At 42.8% G+C, this 18720-nt stretch overlaps 1 protein-coding gene across 4 annotated transcripts in view; it reads left to right on the forward strand.

Annotated features, from left to right (window-relative positions):
• The window catches only part of FGFR3 (fibroblast growth factor receptor 3), a 94878-nt gene that overhangs the window by 20870 nt on the left and 55288 nt on the right, over positions 1-18720 (forward strand). For all 4 annotated transcript variants that reach the window (XM_018558723.1, XM_018558720.1, XM_018558721.1 and 1 more), the window contains exon 2: positions 12927-13190. In XM_018558723.1, coding sequence (XP_018414225.1) covers positions 12927-13190 — 264 coding nt within the window. The remainder of the gene's footprint in view (positions 1-12926; positions 13191-18720) is intronic.

Consider the following 18720-nt stretch of genomic DNA (forward strand, 5'->3'; position numbering starts at 1 on the left):
CACACACACACACCTACCTTTGCATCTGTAGAGGGATTGTCATCAAACATGTTTTAGCGCCACAGATGTGTGTAGATGGAAGATAACTGGAACTGTGTCTGCCGTGTGCAGCTGAAGAATCTCCTTTTATAACTGTCGGAGTAGATGCTGAATAGTTCTATGAACCCAGACTTGCCTACCTCCATTAAGGTGGCCATACACTCTACAACCATCGCAAGACTTTAGTCTTGCGATGGTTGTAAAGGGATTAAAAAAACGTACGATCTGCCTATCTTGGACAGGCAGATCGCACTCTCGATCATCGCAAGCCCGCCCCCCTGAGGGGCGGGCTTCCGATGACCGCAATGCTGAACGGGCAGTGTGCGCGTGCGCACACCGGCCCGTTCAGCATTTATCTTCCGAGCACCGTTCTAACCAGCCGAGAATCGTACGATTCCCGGCTGGTTTTCGAACATGCTGGTTCGACAGAAGACGTGCGACCGTACAGTAGAAACGGTCGCACGTCTCCGTTCACACTGCTCGATTATCGTACGAAAAACCGATCGCATACGATTATCGTACGATAATCGTGCAGTGTATGGGCACCTTTTTAGAAGGATGATTATAAGCAAGGGGCATATTTATAAAGCTGGAAGTACCACTCTCACCAAATATTCACTGCTGCTGAATCAGTTGTTGTAATTTAAAACCCATGCACCTGGAAGACTCACCTGCTTTTATATGCTCAAGTGTTAAAGTAGTATTCATCTCAAACTTTGTTTTCTATAATGGATCCATCAAACAAATATACATTGCCCAGCAACGTATGTCTTTAAATCTTTACCCAAGCATGTACAGTCAATATGTTTCCAAACCGCTCCAACTCTGTCTGATTTCCTGAACTTCCTGTACAGTACAAGATCACAAAGGGCAAAGCAGAGTCCAGCGGCTGTCCATCTACCAGTTTGGAAAAGGGAGCCTTGCTGTGTAAACACACACCGCATACTAGCACACACAAGGGTGGCTCTATAGGACCCTGCAAGGGACATCTGTGTCGCGTTAACCACATGCTGTCGTACAACACGCCTACCGTGCATTACAATCTAGCTGTTGCATTGCCATTCATTTGTATGGCACCCCAACACAACTTCCAGTGTGATGGAAAAAATAGTGCATGCACCACTTTTTTTTCACTGCAGCACATGATATTGCGGGCAGGAGCTGCATTGGGGTGCCATTCAAATGAATGTTAACACACCTGCAGCACAGTAACGCACAATAGCTCTGTCTGTTTTTCTATTTTATTTTTTTTTACTTCGAAAGATGAATGCTGCATGTAGCTTTGGGCCTACAGCAGAAGCTAAAGACTACCTGTAATACCATTGGGGCTCTGTGTATTCTGGAACTAACCATTACAGCCATGAAATTCTATCAAACAGCCATTAGCCACCCATATAGAGCTTTTAAGGAAACTTATCATAGGAGAAACATGGTCGGCTACCGTTGCTGACTTATCTTCTGAAAATCCTAGGTGCTCAGCTCTCCTGTATAGCCTCTGACACCTAGCCATACACTAGCCCAGGGCTGGACATATCCCAGGAGCCAGGTTGCCAATGCTCCTTTAAAAATTAAAGCTGGTGCCTAACTTTTGAGTTTTTCTCTAGTTGTTGTCAATGGAGCTGGATCCTAAAAAATATCCTACCTGCTCCTGGATTGGATAGACTGGTTTCTGAATTCCTTATTTGTCCACCCCTGCACTAGGCTAAACATGGAGCTGAATGAGTAAAAAGGTTTGACACCCCCAATTCACCCTAAGCAGCTGAGTGGCTACAGTCACTGTGTGTGTCAGTTTATCGAAAGTGAAGAAAAACGACGTTTGGTAAGCCAAGTGATCAAGCCAAGTGATGGCTCAAATTTCCTGCTGAATCGGTCAAAATTTGAGCCATGGGGGCCCTGTTGGCACTAACCGGCTCAACAGAAGTCGATTTTTAAGAAACAAAGGTGCCAGATGGAAAATTGTCAGCTGAACCACAACTGCTTCCTATCAGATGCAGTCATCGTTCAGGTATTCAGACAGCCACTCGTGGCTACCTAAATGCGATAGCTGGCAGGGAAGATTCATCCAGTCATGCTGTTTAGTTCAGCCCTGGGGTGGAACAAGAGGGATCTACACGTGCATGGCTAGGCTTAGAAGGTCCTTAAAGTGACATTAAACCCTCAGATTTTTTAACATAAACCAATACTGTAATGTGTGCCTTACTGTAATCCATGGTTGTTTCCCTCCTCTTTGCTGCTCTTCCTTTTAAATCCTCATGTCTTCTCATGCTGGGCAGAACTTCCCTTTTTAACTCAGGGCCTCTTCCTGTAGTGCTGGCTCAGGTTTCAAGCCTATAGAAACGTATACACAGACACCATGTATCCATTCCTGAGACAAGGCAGTCTGCTGCAAAACAGACGTACTGCCCAGCATGACAACAGATACAGATTTAAAAGGAAGAGCAGCAAAGAGAAGGGAAACAACCATGGATTACAGTAAGGCACACATTACAGTATTTTATGTTAAAAAAATCTGAGGGTTTAATGTCACTTTAATGTTGACATACCAGGAAGGGTTTTGCAGCTAACAGATATTCTGTACAACTGATTATTGACTAAGTATTGATATGAGTGATCAGTACCTCTTACCCAGCTGCTGAGTCTCTAGTGTAATTTAAAGTAGGTGAAAGTTATCATTTGTTTAATCAGCTCCTAATAAACACTTTCTTAAAACAAAAAAAACACTTTACCAACAGTTTCTTACAGTATTGATCTCAGCCTTGGCCAACCTGAGCCCTCGCCATATAGACGTTTCTTGCTTCTGCCAAGATGTAGTTTATAGTTGGAAACTAGGACAGGAGGTAGTTGGAATGACAATTAATTCTCCCTGAATATGGGCCCAGTTGGGGGGCCGTCTTTGAATAGGCTCAAAACTCCTTCCACAACATTAACTGTGAAGAGCCTGTACTTCCGCTTTTAATTAGCTGTCCGGCGACATTTAGCTCATTGTATGATGTGCGGAGCTTTGTCCCGGCCCATAGCGAAGATTTCTCTATTGCTGTCGGTGACTGAGCTGTTCTTTTTATTTCTTCTTTATTTAGATGTCGAGGCTTTTCCAGGATACGTGGGATTAGGTCCATTGTTTGGGGGTATTTGCGGCCAGCTGCCTGCATCCAGTACGGATTAGTTAGTGTATATTAGAAGAGGGGAAATTCAGATCAGGCTTGGAGTCTGACTCTACCTGTGAATGAAGAGATGGGCTAGGAATATGAGGCTGTTTACTGCATGGAGAACAGTAATAAAGTTGGTGGAAGCTGAAATCATTGCTCATGCTAATGAAAAGCCAGCTGCATCAAACCGGCAGTGGCGGGCATAGTCACCAAAGGGCCCTGTGCGAGAATTGTTGAGCCGCCATTCAACTGCCATCCAAGTACAAACATTCATTCAATGTGGATAGAGCGAGAGAGAGCAGAGAGAGAGCTGGAGAGAGCAGGAAAGAGATGTAGATAGAGAGATATGAATATAGCAGGAGAGAGACATAGAGAGAGACCTGGATAGAGCAAGAGTGAGACTTAGAGTGAGCTGTGGACAGAGCAAGGGATCGGGACAGAAGAGAGAGAAAGACGGGAATAGAGATGTGGACAGAGCAAGAGATCAGGAATGAGACTGAGAAAGACGGGGCTAGACATGAAAGGAGATGTGGATAGTGAGACAGAGACGTAGAGAGAAACGTGGATTGAGCGGGAGATTGAGAGAGATGTAGAAGGGGATGTTGACAGAGTGAGAGATCGGGAGAGAGACGTCGATAGAGCAAGAGAGACGTATAAGGAGATGTGGATAGAGCGAGAGAGACATGGGTAGAGGCTGATGTGGATAGAGAGATAGAGACATGGATAGATCAAGCGATCAGGAAAGAGATGTAGAGAGACACGGGATAGAGCGAGAGATCAGGAAAGTGATGTAGAGAGACATGGGATAGAGCGAGAGATCAGGAAAGAGATGTAGAGAGACATGGGATAGAGCGAGAGATCAGGAAAGAGATGTAGAGAGACACCTTCTATAGAGCGAGAGATCAGGAAAGAGATGTAAGGAGACATGGATAGAGCGAGAGATCAGGAAAGAGATGTAGAGAGACACGGGATAGAGCGAGAGATCAGGAAAGAGATGTAGAGAGACATGGATAGAGCGAGAGATCAGGAAAGAGATGTAAGGAGACATGGATAGAGCAAGAGAGAACACAAGACACACACACATTGTATACCTTGAACTTTTTCTGCCCACGTTCATAATAATATGCAGCTGGGGTCAAGTAGCAAACGCGCCTTTCACTACCAGCCCAAATGGCATTAAGAGGACACTGGAACAGACAAAAGGATGTTTCAGCTCTTCTATATGCTACGGCCATTGAGGTTTCCACCTTTTTTGGGGAGAAAGTACTGCCTTAGATCTCTGCCCTAATAAAATATATGCAACAAGTTCCCTTATTACGTATCGGGTGGTAACCCTTGCCCTCATGTTTCAGTTGCCCTATGTGAAGTCAGGGGAAATTTCCTCAATGGAGTCTGTAGTAAATAGTATGTTCTAACTCTTCCACACAGTATCCTATATGTAGAAAGAAGAAATGGCTAGTGTTTTACTTTAAACATCGTAATTGCTTTTTTGTTCCTGGATTTATTGAGATTTATTAGTGTAACAGAAAACTAATTGACAGTAGTAAATCTCTTGAATAGACAGCATGAGGGAGTGTTCGTATGCCTGTGTGATCAGCATGTAATCTTTGGAAACTCTCACTGAGATACAAATCAGGATTGGGTTTTCATGTTGTCTGCCGAGGGCCTGAGACTAGAGACAGATTTACTGATTCCTTCATAGTAACATCTGGTTTTTTATCTACCTCTCCACTGCCCAGTCATTGCCAGCATATATCGGTGAAATAAAATCACTCAAGCGTACATGACATTCATGCTCCCCTGTTTAGCAGCTGGATAACTGGGGTATGAAATCAAAGTGGAGAAATCGACTTGATGTGTCAGATGATGTAAGGAATCTTGTGCATTTGAGATTTTAATGTTTTTTATATATATATCAGTATTTAACCATATATAAAATAAAACCAAGCTATGGAAAAATTTAGAATCCATAATGGTACCCAGTTGGATTGGTGGCTGTGGTACTTTTGGAAAGTCTGAAAGTAGTTTCAAGACATGTATGTGATGAATAGCCAGGATGCTGGACAATCTTTACTTCTGTACTATGCTGGATAGGCTAGAATGGGAATAGGCATCCTTGGCACTCTAACTGTGCTGAAACTACAAATTCCATCATGCCTTGGCCTCTGGTAGTCATGCCTGTGGAGTCAGTCTTGTAATGTTTCAAGAACTTCATGGTAGTTCCACGACAGCTGGAGAGCCCAGTTGCATACCACTGGAGTAGAACTGTTTTGTGCTGCTTTGTGAATGATTTTCAATGGGCAGGAAGCCCCAAAACGCACATTAGCGTGTGACCATGGAAATTGTTTGAGCCCGACTCTTTTTATATATCTACATCTATATAGTTAGATGGATATATTGATAGATTATATATCTCTATATCTCGATATCTCGATATCTCTATATCTCGAGATATAGAGAGATATAGAGAGATATAGAGAGATATAGAGAGATATAGAACTAAAGAGAAAAAGGAATCCAAAATGTATTTTTCTTCCTGTCCGGGTCTGACAGGGGTTTAGAGAGCCCCTTTTTATTGCCTCCAACGGGAGGAGTTGTTTTGTCCGGTCCCCCTTTCTTTGAAGGAAGACCAGTACATTTATCTTAATTTCCTCTCCTGTCCCCTAAAAAAAAAAGGCCATGTTTATTTGAAGAACACATCTGAGCTAATGTGCATAATACTGAATAGAACTGGTAGCGTTCTACTGATATTCAATATGGCCAGTAAATATATTAACCCCGAGGCCTCGAGACTTGACTGGGGAAAGTCCTTTTTTTTTTTACTTGCGTTATTCCTGTCCCTGTGATAAGAAATTTCCGGCTGGAGGTTTCCTATGAGATCAAAGCAATTACCACATCTATATTTCATAATGGAATTGTCTTATTTGCCATGGCAAATATTTTTTCTTTTTAAAAAAGGACTTTTGGAAGCAGCTCCGATTTATAATGGTAAAAGCAATAAATAAAAAAGCATTTTTGTGCCTTATTCACTATGTCTCCATGCATTCCCGATGTGCCTGTATGATTCTTGGTATGTAAAGCCACACCTGTATTTAAATAAAAAGCACATTGTTATTTTAAAATTTAATGTAAATTAGTCTTGGCTATGTACTTTCTACTTATCTTGGCTCATTTCATTTTATTTATTTATTACAGGTATTTATACAACACCGACAATTTTACGTAGCACTTTTACATGCGTGCACATCAGTCCCTGCCCTCAAGTAGCTTACAATCTAAGGTCCCTATCTCGCATGCATGCATACATAGGGCCAATGTGGATGAGCTAGAGTAGATGGCGGGGGGCTGCGGGCGAGCTAGAGTAGATGGCGGGGGGCTGCGGGCGAGCTAGAGTAGATGGCGGGGGGCTGCGGGCGAGCTAGAGTAGATGGCCGGGGGCTGCGGGCGAGCTAGAGTAGATGTTCAGGGGCTGCGGATGTGAAAACGTTCTTTTAGGAAAACATGGATAGCAACCTGTAATAAAGTTCTCACTGTGAATATATAATAGTTTGTGTGACAGCTTGGTCCTTCGTTAGACTTTCATTCGGAAACTTGTTTCATTTGCTATAGGTTAGGCTGTAGACAGTATAAGCCTCTGTGCATGGACTTCCAGGAGCATGCGTTCATGAATCAGTGTCCTTGTATACAGCTGTCTGTTTGTGCAGCCCTCGCTAAGCATCCTTTGTAAGCTCAGCCAATCTTGCAGTCACGCCTCCTTTGTGCAGACCGTACCACAAGTGCTCCTTATCTTCTTGCTTTAAGCAAAGAAGGGAAGAAAAAAAAAAAGACCTTGCTCACCAAGCCATGTCTTGTTTTATCAACAAACCACTTGAGCCTCTTCCCGCCTTCACGCATGCTGAGTTTGGCTCTATACCAGGATGCTGATGACCCAGGGAAGACCCATGTGCTAATTGGCAGGAGCAAAGCATTAGGGGTCAGCCATGTAGAACCCATTAAAACGTTTGCTAAGGCAAATATTGCATCTATGGAACGCTATGGCTGAGCTCTCCCAGATGCTTTGGATAACGATATGATTTAGTAGTATTAGGAATAATAAATGCCTATAGTATCTATACATTACCATGTAGTAGCTATAAGCTATTTTATTTTCCTTTTTTATATACTGCTGAAAATGTTTTGGTAGCTTTTAAAACAAAATAAATCAACCATTCCCATCAGTCCCTGCTCCCCAGTGAAGCTTTCAATCATTACGACAATTTACATGCAAACTAATTGCGTTACCAAAACAGAGACCGGAAAAGACCAACAAAATCACAGGAGAGCTTAGAATATCTGGATGCAGATGGTGTCCTTGCTGGGAATTGATTCCTGGACACTAATACTACAAAACAGAAGTATTATTATTACAGGTATCTATATAGCGACGACAATTTGCGCAGCATTTTACATAGTTGCACATTCACATCAGTCCCTACCTTCAAGGAGCTTACAATCTAAGGTCCCCATCTCACATTCATAGAGAGGAGCCAATTAACCTACCAGCATGTCTTTGGAGTGTGGGAGGAAACCGGAGTACCCGGAGTAAACCCATGCAAACTCCTTCCAGATAGTGACCTGGCCGGGATTCGAACCAGGGACCTCAGTGCTGCAAGGCAGAAGCGCTAACCACTACGAACAATGAACTTTACCTGTTTTGTTCCCCTTTGGTCTGCTGAATATGACATTTGAAAGCGTTTTGTTATATCTGTTTAAGTTCAGTAAAATACCTGTTGATCTTGCTGTAAATCTTGGCTGGAGTTCCATTTTTAATATAGAATTCCGAACCTCGACAGTTCCAATTAGGATATGGACACTATTAGAAGGCTAGTAAATGTTTTGCTTCCATTGACAACCAGAATGGAAAAGAGCTCAAAGTATTGGCTACCTAACCGATATAAATGTATGTAAGGTGTACGATGGAATATGATCTCTTAATACGTAGTAACTGATTACTTCTAATGCAATATAGCCCTGGTTCGTTTTGTAGCAATAAGCGTGCTGTCCTCCATATTTTCCTCACAATGCCTGCACATGGCCCTGTTAAATCTTTTGGAAATGAAGCAGTCTTTGATGCTGGAGGCAGCTATCCCTCCCTCCTCGTCTGAGCTTGTAGCTGGTGGGGTCCAGTTCGATTTGAACAAAGTTGTCACAACATGACTGATCTGCTGCCCAGGGCCTGCTGCTTAGCCCAGCTGTTCTTCCACCTGCCAGCATTTGACCCTCGCAGTACCCCGAGGGGATAGAAAGGCAGTAGGGGCCATTAACTAAATACACGTAATTACAAACGTGGACAGATTTGTCGGTACCCTTCCCTGAAAATGCAATGCAAAATGCAATTGCCTGGGACTGACCAAAGTCCGGGGCATCCATCATTGTTTATTCCATATTTCATAAAAATCAGACTTTGCTTTTGACTTTTGATTTGGCATAATATTTTAGATAATAAAACAAATGAAAATGGCACGGACAAAAGTAATGGAACCCTTAACCTAATATTTTGTTGCACAATCTTTATTAGTGCGCAGCCCCCGTCCTTCTCTATGGGAGTACGTGGCCGTACGCCGCCCAACGCTCACATGCCCTGCATAACCGTGCGGGTGTCCGTACTCGTACGCTGACAGGATGGATACTGTCTGAGTCTGAGCCAGCAAAGGGCGGCCCATGGTACACCGACGAGAAGAACAGGGGGCTGCGTACTAATCACACGCAGCACCTGTCCTTCCCGGGAGCGGAGCGATGCGGCCATGCAGCACGGAGCTGTACGTTGTCGGCCTTTTCTAGTGTGAATGAGGGCTTAGTGGCAATCACGATTTCTGTAGCTGTCAGCGAGACCTCTGCACCTGCCAACAGGTAGTTTGGCATATTCTTCTTGAGCAAATGGCTCCAGCTGTCTCAGGTTTGAAGGGTGCCTTCACTAGACTGCGTATTTCAGCTCTTTCCATAGATGTTTGATAGGATTCAGATCAGAGGTCATAGAAGGCCACTTCAGAATAGTCCAATGCTTTGTTCCCAGGTGCTTTTAGCTAGATTATCCTGTTGCAAGACCCATGACTGTGAGGCAAAGCTTTCTGACAGAGGCCAGTACGTTTCGCTCCAGAATTCCTTGAATGGTCTTGAGATTTCATTGTGCCATGCATGGATTCAAGGCACCCCCATTCCATTTGCAGCAAAGTAGCCCCAAAACCAAGCATCTCCTATGTTTCACAGGTACGGTGTTCTTTTCTTTGAAAGCTTTATTTTTTTTCCATCTGTGAACACAGAGCTACTGTGAATTGCCAAATAGCTCCAGTTTTGTATTGTCATTTTTAGCAAATTCCAGTCGGTCTCTTTTACATTTTTCTTTCGACATTGGAGTCCTCCTGCCTCTTCTTTTGATTGCACCATCCATCTCTTTTTGAAAGGAGGCGGGCTCAGACATTGATGTACCTTGACCTGGGAGTTCAGCTCAGGTCTCTATGGAAGTTTTTCTTGGATCTTCATCTACCTTCTGTACTATCCTTCTGTTCAATTTGGAGTCAAGTTTCCTCTTGTGGCCACGTCTAGGGAGGTTAGCTACACTCCAGTGTCTTACAGGGTTAGTCACAAAAGGGTGAAGAGTTTGGAGAAGACAGGAGAAGTGAACAATCTAAGGCAAAATAGCTGATTTGGAAAGATTCTCCAATTCAGCTCACTTTCCAGTTCAGCTATGTTGTCCTAGATTGTTCACTTCTCCTGCCTTCTCCAAACTCTTCACCTTTTGTGAATAACCCTATTAATATTTGCAACTGTAGCCACAGGAACATCAAGCTGCTTGGAGAGGGTCTTACAGCCTTTACCTTTTGACATAGCGGTCTATAATTTTCTTTCTGCTCTCAGCCAATTCTTTGCCTTGCTCTGTGGTCCATGCCGAGTGTGGTGCACACGATTATATCAAACAGCATAATGACTGCTTTTCTCCACAGACTGATTACAAGATTGAAGACATGTGATGCTAATTACAGAAAACTTTTACTTTGAAATATTATTATGATCCAGTTAAAATCTTTTGTAGGGGTATCAAAAATCTGTGCAGGCCATTTAAGAATATCTTTGCAGAATAAGCAATAATTTATCTCTCCACACTTTGTATTTTTTAACTTTATGACATACAAAGACAAACATGTTGATGAGGGGGCAAAGCAAGAACACGGGAAAAAAATATCAGTAGACTTCAGTTTTAAATGTGATTTCACATACATTAAAGGAGAACTATGGGGTTAAGTATTTTCCCCATAGTTCTCCTTAAGGTAACGGGAGGACACAAACGAGCGTCCTCCCGTCACCCTAGGCTCAGTATACAGCGAGCTGTAGCTTGCTGTATACTGAGACGCCGCAGTATACCGCGAGCAGCTGCTCGCGGTATACTGAGACGCTGAAGCGGATCCCGACAATTGTGTCGAGATCCGCCCAGCTGCATGACTGACAGCTGGCTCTGCCTATCTAGAGGCAGAGCCAGCTGTACCCGTCCCCTCCCCCGTCCAGCCCCTCCCCTGTCACGGCAGAAAGCCGTGACAGGATCAAGAGGTGAGCGAACGCCGGTATATGTTCGCTCGCCTCCCGATCTACTGAGCCGACCTGTGACAGTTTCATTGTCACAGGTCGGCTAGAACTATGAGGTGAGTGAAAATCACTCACCTCATAGTTCTGCTTTTAATACCTATTCTCCATTGCTAAGGGCGCACTGCTGCTGATGGCGTAATGCTAGTTCCTTGGAGTAATTGTAGCAAAGTATGACACAATGCTTGTGATTAAATGACTCATACCTGTACCTGTATACGCGTGCTGTAGGCTTAAGACTAGGTGTAGAAATCCTTCTAGATGTTCGGAGCAGTCTTGGCACTTTCTCTTCATTTTTTGTTCCTGTCAGGATGAAAAGAAAATTGGGCATTTAGCAGTGAAAAACTGTTTATCACCCGTATAATTATCCTGACAAGGCTGATCCTAAGGGGGTGTTATGCTGATAAGGTCTTCTGGGCAGGTTTGCAGCGCTGGAATTGTCTAAATATCATGTCCTGACAGAAGCCTTTTGACAGGAAGCAGAAGCCGGAGTATCTCGCTGGTGTTTTGCAGCTTGCTGTTTATTTTGAGTTTTGAAATTGCTCTAGCGTTCATTTTAATGGCAAGGTCAGAAACTCGGCTAAAATAACCAGCCGGGGCCTTGTGTAAATAACCTAAAAAAATTGGTTCAATATTTCCTCAGGTTTTGCAGGATTCTTTCTCGAATATGGTCGGGTAGTTACGTAAATGTTTTTTCTTATTATGCATGCTGTATAAAAACTTTTAATAAAACATGTAAATTGAAGCGTTTAGTAGTTTGTATGAACAATAACTTGAAAGGGTGCCCCCCGCCTCCCCTCTTTTCAAACTAAGAAACTTAATTAAAATGAAGCATGTGTTTTGACTGAGGCTTTGAAGCAGCTTGCTTGCCAAATTTGAGTTTTAAGCTGACAGGCATGTGGTGCTGCGCCTGTAGGCCTTTCTGAGTCCGAGAATCATGCTATAAGACCTCTCTGGAATTTTCTGAGGGTAATTCTTTCATAGCGGAGATATGGCAGGGACAGGATGTAAAGGAATTATTCACTAATGGGTACTACAGAACATGTCTTTTTTTTTTTCTTCTATAAACACCTTGGCTTTTTTACATCCCTGCAAAATTACAAATGTATTGTCTTACTTTTTTTTTCTTTCTCTTGCTGTCATTTGACAGCTGTACTGGAATAGTAAAGTATAAGTCATATTTTCTAATGGAGCTTTTTCAGGGCTTTCTGCATACAAAAACATGAAGTCTCTGTGGGATCATTTGAGATATAAATGCTTCCTAGGCTAGCTTGGCATGGATTGTTGGTATTCAAGTTCCATCCATTTCAAATTTTATGATACTGGGCTTTCTGCATGCAGAAATTCTAATCCATGGGTTCACTTGAGGTATGAATGCTCCCTAGGCTAGCTTGGCATGGATTGGCCCTTGGCTAGCTTGGCATAGATTGGCAGGAGGGCTGGAGTATTCAAGTTCCTCCTAGTTTAAATTCTTTATGATACTGTGCTTTCTATATGCAGAGATTATGTTAATCCGCAGGATCACTTGAGGTATGAAAGCTTCCTAGTCTAGCTTGGCATTGACTGGTAGGAGGGCTAGAGTTCCTCCCAGTTCAAATTTTGTGATACTGGGCTTTCTGCATGCAGGAATTATAATCATTCATGGGATCACTTGAGGTATGAATGTTTCGTAGCCTAGTTTGGAATGGACTGGCAGGAGGGCTGTAGTTTTCGGGTACCTCCCAATTTAAATTTTGTGATACTGGGCTTTCAGCATGCAGAAATTCTAATCATTTGTGGGATCACTTGAGGTATGAATGATTGCTAGACTAGCTCAGCATGAACTGGCAGCGGGGCTGGAGTATTCAAGTTCCTCCTGGTTTAAATGTTATGGCATTGAGCTTTCTGCATGCAGAAACCTATCCAATAAGGCATCCTCTAAAGTGTAAATGTTATGCTAGTCCATATTTATGGGGAGTCAGCAGGAAATTTGTAAAATTTTTGAAATGATGTATACAACCAGTATGATGCTCCTCAAAATATGTTGGGATATATTTCTGTCCGTACCCCTCTGCCCTTGTCATGTAGATGTTTGTGCATGCTTGTGAACACTGTATATATTCTTAAACATGTTTAATATTGTTGCAGATTACCTCATAGGAGAGCAGATCCCTCTTGATGAGCTCATGTACGGAGTCGGAGAAACCATCGAACTGTTATGTAGTGTGGAGAACCCCCCTATGTCTATTTCATGGCTGAAAGATGGGATTGTAGTGAAGTCCAGCAACCAGACGCACACAAGACAGAACCTGCTGAGGATCACCAATGTTTCCTATGATGACTCTGGGATTTATAGCTGTACGTTGCTGCTTTCTGGAGAGATTCTGCGGAATTTTACGATCAGAGTGGCCGGTAAGCAAGTTCCCTTCATTTATTTTGTTAAATAATAGCATTCTCGGCAGATTGCTCAAATCTGATGTTGGTATCGGAGCTATGTGTTTTGACCAGGAGTGACACTAAAAACAGTGAGGTGGATTTATCAAACCTGGAGCAGACAAAATCTGGGGCAGCGGTGCATGGCAACCAATCAGGTTCTAACTTTAGTTTGTTCACTTAAGATTTGAAAATGAAAGCGAGAAGCTGATTGGTTGCCATGCACACCTGCTCCAGATTTTGTCTGCTCCAATTTTGATAAATTCCCCGCGTATGTCTTTCCTATTCGTCTCTGAGGGCATAATAGGTGGAGAAGGGGGGTCTACTTTTTGATGCTGCGCTCTGGCCAGCCAATAATATTTGAGTAGGAGTTGGGTGCTCTTATCTGGTGTTACATGCTGCCTCATTATTTTGATCATCTACATTGGTGATGAGATTTGATTCTTACGGTACCTGTTTCAGGAATTTTACAGTACAAATGGAAGAATTTTTTAGCACTATTTATTTATTATTGCTATTTAAATAGCCCCAACAATTTTTACGCAGCGCTTTTACAGTGTACATTCACATCAGTCTCTGCCCACAAGGAGCTTACAATCTAAGGTCCCTATATTGCATGCATACATACAAGGGCCAATTTAGACAGGAGCCAATTAACCTTGCAGCATGTGTTTGAAGTGTGGGAGGAAACCAGAGTACCCGGAGGAAATACAGTGAGAACATACAAACTCCTTGCAGATCGTGACCTGGTAATTTTGCAACCCTTCAGATTTTTGTGTAGCTTTGTGTTTATTGCTTTTATTTCCATTACACTCAGAAAAACTGATATCAGTTTACCTGATACTCTTCATATCCATACAGCATATATATGAAGTGTTTTAGGAACTATTTGGAATTTTGTCCAGACAGTCTTTATTCACATAACACAGCCAGCAAAGTGATGCACCAGTTTCCCGTTGAGGCTTTTGTATCACCAGCCTGTTCATTGGACAATGAAAGCACATCATCTCTGTTGAACTGTTGAGTTGCTCTCCGTTATGTCCCCCTAAACATCCTAAATGCCTTCCTCTCCAGCTCCCAGGGCCTGAAAGCTTGCTAGATTCAGATCACTGAGCAATACAATAGAGCCTGATTGCAAACCACCTTCTTCTTTGGTTTAGAGGCAGATGATATACAAATATACAAGCATATTTTATATGTTAAAACATGTATTTTGTTGCATACATAAGTACACTGAAAGCTTTTTGTTTTTTTCCTTACTATGAATATGCTTGGAGTTCTGCTTCAAAATAGTTTGGCAGCTTTTGGTTCCCGTACATCAACCCCAACGTGTAAATATATTGGCCTACACCAGGCCTGTACAAATTCCAGTAGCCAGGTAGCAAATGCTCCTTTAAAATGACAGCCGGCTACTGGATTTTGAGCTTTTCTTTAGTCGATGTCAATGGAGCTGGCTCCTCTTGGCTCCTGCATTGACTAGATATTATTCTGTCCATGCCTGGCACATATACACGCACATACACACCTACCTCCTAATTCTCAATTCCTAAGTGATTTGACCTGTTAAGGGCTGAAACGTAAATGTAAGTTGTTCACGGCATTCCAAATCCTTAACGCTGTGCGGACACCAGGATGCCATGAGGAGTTAATTATCATCACATAATTAGATGGCAATTAGCAGAGTGTGCAATTAATTATCAAATCCAGCTGGGTTAGCTGGAGAATCAACCCAATCTTTGTTATGCGCACAGCGAATGCTCACAAACCCATCACCAGCTGAACGCCTTTCCCTAGCACAAGTCACATGGAAACCTGGTGAGATGTAAGCCCGACCTCACTGCGAGTCTCTGTCTGTAGTCCAAATTAAAAGAAGCTGAAACAAAGGCTTTAGGCTTCCCCCTTCGCTGCCACCTTCGTATACATCTGATCTTAATCACATCTTATTTGAAATTCCAGGAGACATTTGGAGGTCACATCAATTAAATAGTCAGAGGCATTTGGACTTTGGAGTGGTCTCCCCCACCCCTCACCAAGTCTGCCACCTACTTTACTACTTTGTAAAATAGTAATAGGAGAAGGGTCCTAAGGACTTCTTCTGAGCTCCTAAAATGTGTTTGTGTCTATAAAATTGCATTAAAATGCTTTAAAGATCAAGGGGGCAAGATGGGGGGCTGAAATTGGGCAGCTGGTAGTACTTGGAATAGAAACCAGCTGTGGATTCAGAGAGGTGGTAAAGTGATAAAATGTTTTGATAGTGGGAAGAGTAATAATCTAGACGTTTTCAAAGGATCAAATCTCCTATTCTCTGCCCCTTACCCCGAGCCCATGCTGAAGCACAAAAGCCGGGCCTGAGTGTTTGTTGATCCTGGTCACTTTTTTTTATTTTCTTTTAATTTTGAGAACTTTTTTTTGCCAGGAATTTCCTTCAAAAACCAAAATCAACTCTTTAAAAAATGAGTTTATTTACTTAGTTTAGCTTATGAAGTATTGGATAGGTTCCTCTCTGGATTGCGGTTTCTCAGTCATCAGATTTTTGTAGTGTGTTTAAAAAAAAAAAGTGTTAGTAAAGTGCTGGCATATTCCTTAGTGCTTTACAGTGTATAAAACCTTTTATACCAGTCCTATCCACAGCATAGAACTCCTAAAAATGTTGGTTGCCTGCCTGTCATGGGGAGCCAGTCACTTCAGTCCTGATCCTTAAATTGGACTTGAAATACAAAATTGTGAAGATTTGCTATCTCCTCCTTGCTAAAGGAGGGGGCATTTAGAAATGGTAATTGTGTCTGAGCAGTACACTGAACAGATCCTTTTGTCTTCTTGCTGGTTTGTGATACTGCTTGCATTTCCTCTAGCATACCTGGTTATCTAGTAACTGAATGTTGCTAGCAGTACCTCTTTCTGATATGATAGATGTTGATACCTAACCTCTGTCAGCATTTGATTATGCATGTTCCAGCTTATTTTCAATCAAAAATTATACATACTAAAAAAATAAAATCCTTTTGTCTTGCCCCCCTCTAAAATAGCAGTACAGTCATCAGGAGGCAGCTGCAACGTAAAGAAGCAAAGCCCTGCTTCTCTAGGAAGATCACTTCTACACACAAAGTGCAGAACAAAGCATGTCATGGGGAAAAGATCAGTGAGACTATAGGCAATACTGGCAACTAGTCCTCTAGTCTTTGCCCCCCCCTTCCACTGCTTTCCCCTTTTTTTTGGGCACTGCTTTCACAGCACATTTCTACTTTAAATGAATATGCTGATGACGCATTGTAACTGTGTTGGTTGCATACTCGTTCCAGGTCAGTGCCTCAAAAGACAGGAGACATCCAGGGACATCCATTTTCGTTAGGTCAGCAATAGCTGCCATATACTGTATATTTCTCTTAGCATAGGGCTGGACAAATCCCATAACCCAGGTTGCCAGTGTGCCTTACAAATGGCAGCTGGCGCCTAACTTTTAGTTATAGTCAGTGGAGCTCACTCCTCGATTGGACAGAATAGCTCCTGAATTCCATATTGCAACCTCTGCTATACTTGCCCTGCCACAGCCACAAGTTAACCCAAGCATGGGCAAATAAATAAAGCCTTCAGCAGGGAGTTAGTCCAGTTTGAGCCAATGAGAAGGCAAGTTATGAACGTTCTTTGATAACTGTAGAAACTCAAATAAAATAGGCAATGGTTTGAGTGCCTTGGCTTCCTGGCACCTGAGATTTGTTCCGAACAAGAAGCGTGCCGAAGATGAGGGTTCGTGAATTTTGCAAGGGTCCAGCAGTCAGTTCCAGTGGTGTTGCCAGCAGCCACAAGAAGATGGGGTACAAGGTTTTTTTTTAGCATGTTTAAATCATAGTATGGAGGCTTCCGCGTAATATGTGAAGAGCCTTAAAAGCAAAAGACTCACCGCTCCAATTCCAACAGATTGCAGATCAATACAGACATCAGGTGCAGGCTGCAATGTACTCCCACTCGTCAAACAATATCTCTCCAATCATCCACACGCAACCGAGGTCCATAAAAATCCAACTTTATTGTTGTAAAGTTCAAAATACAAGGTATACACCACCATAGTGTCTCTCCCACTTTAACGCCTCTCAAGCGTTTCACCACCTGGGCTTAAAGGAGAACTATGGGGTCAGGGCTTTTCCCCATAGTTCTCCTAAGGGTAACGGGAGGACACAAACTAGCTTCCTCCCGTCACCCTAAGCTCAGTATACCACGAGCTACAGCCGGGACGGATCCCGACATTACTGTCGAGATCCACCCAGCTGCGTGATTGACAGCTGGCTCTGTCTATCTAGAGGCAGAGCCAGCTGTGCCCGCCCCCTCCCCCGTCCGTTCCGCCAGTCAGCGCTGGAGGATCGGACAGGGGAGGGGGGGAATACCTGCGGGGAGCCGTGAGTGACAGTCACGGCTCTCTGCAGGGATAGATCGAGAGGTGAGCGAGCGACCTTATGTTTTCGCTCACTTCCCGATCTATTGATCCGACCTGTGACAGTTTCATTGTCACAGTTCGGCTCGAACTATGAGGCTGAGTGACTTTCACTCGCCTCATAACTCTCCTTTAATCATAGAGGTGATGTGATCTGAAGAACCTTGTTGCAAAATGCAATCTATCTATATGCTTGATGGCAATCATATTTCTCATATCTGCTACTTGTAACAGCTTTACTTCTCTTTTCTTCCGATTGTAACATTAGACACTATGTGGCTGATTCATTGACACTTGAGAAAACAATCTGAGCCCACAAGGGGCCGATTGGCCAAGAATTTTACCGTCTTAACATTTAACCAGCAGGTGGCAATACCTGCAAAATATTTTTTTTTCTATTTTTGCTCTAACGGAGAATGGTTGGTGGCCCTTTTACCACGTTACAACATGGAGGGGTCCCACATAGGTAGGGATTTCCAGCAATTAATCTCTCAAACGAGTCCCGCAGACTGTTTCAATATTTAATTTTGCTCTTTTAAACTCGCTTATCTTTTTCGTTTTCCTGCTGTTAACTGACATATGAGTTTTCTAACCTTTCAGTGACTTATTGCACACTGCAAGCCCTCGCTTCTCCGTCTCCTAGATTAATAATTTGTGATTTAATGGTTTCAGTGCAAATATGCAATTGCTGCTGGGATAAATGACATGTAATCATGGAGAAAATAACTTTTGCCCATATTTTTTTCCACCCAAAATGCGTTTTGTCATTTCGACAGGAGCTGTGTTTTCCCTGCGTTGATGTTTCCCCCCTCTCTAAAGTGCAGACATAAATTATGTATAGGAATAAAAGTGTTTCATAGTGTTTCCTTCGCGCCCCCTGCAGCAGGAAGCTTGGTGAAATTACGAAGAGGCGTTGGAGATGATTCTGCAGAGTTACTTTTATAAAGATATCAGAATATTTTAACTGTGGCTATATTGTGTCAGCCCAGAGCTCTTTGCATTCTTCGTTTTCAGTGTGGCTCTCTTCTTCTTGGCCCTTTTTCATATTTTAAATACCCTTTTTAAAGCATGGCTGCTCCCCCC

The sequence above is a fragment of the Nanorana parkeri genome, unplaced genomic scaffold (genome assembly GCF_000935625.1).
Source record: "Nanorana parkeri isolate BGI_ZX_2015 unplaced genomic scaffold, ASM93562v1 scaffold354, whole genome shotgun sequence".
NCBI lineage: Eukaryota > Metazoa > Chordata > Amphibia > Anura > Dicroglossidae > Nanorana > Nanorana parkeri.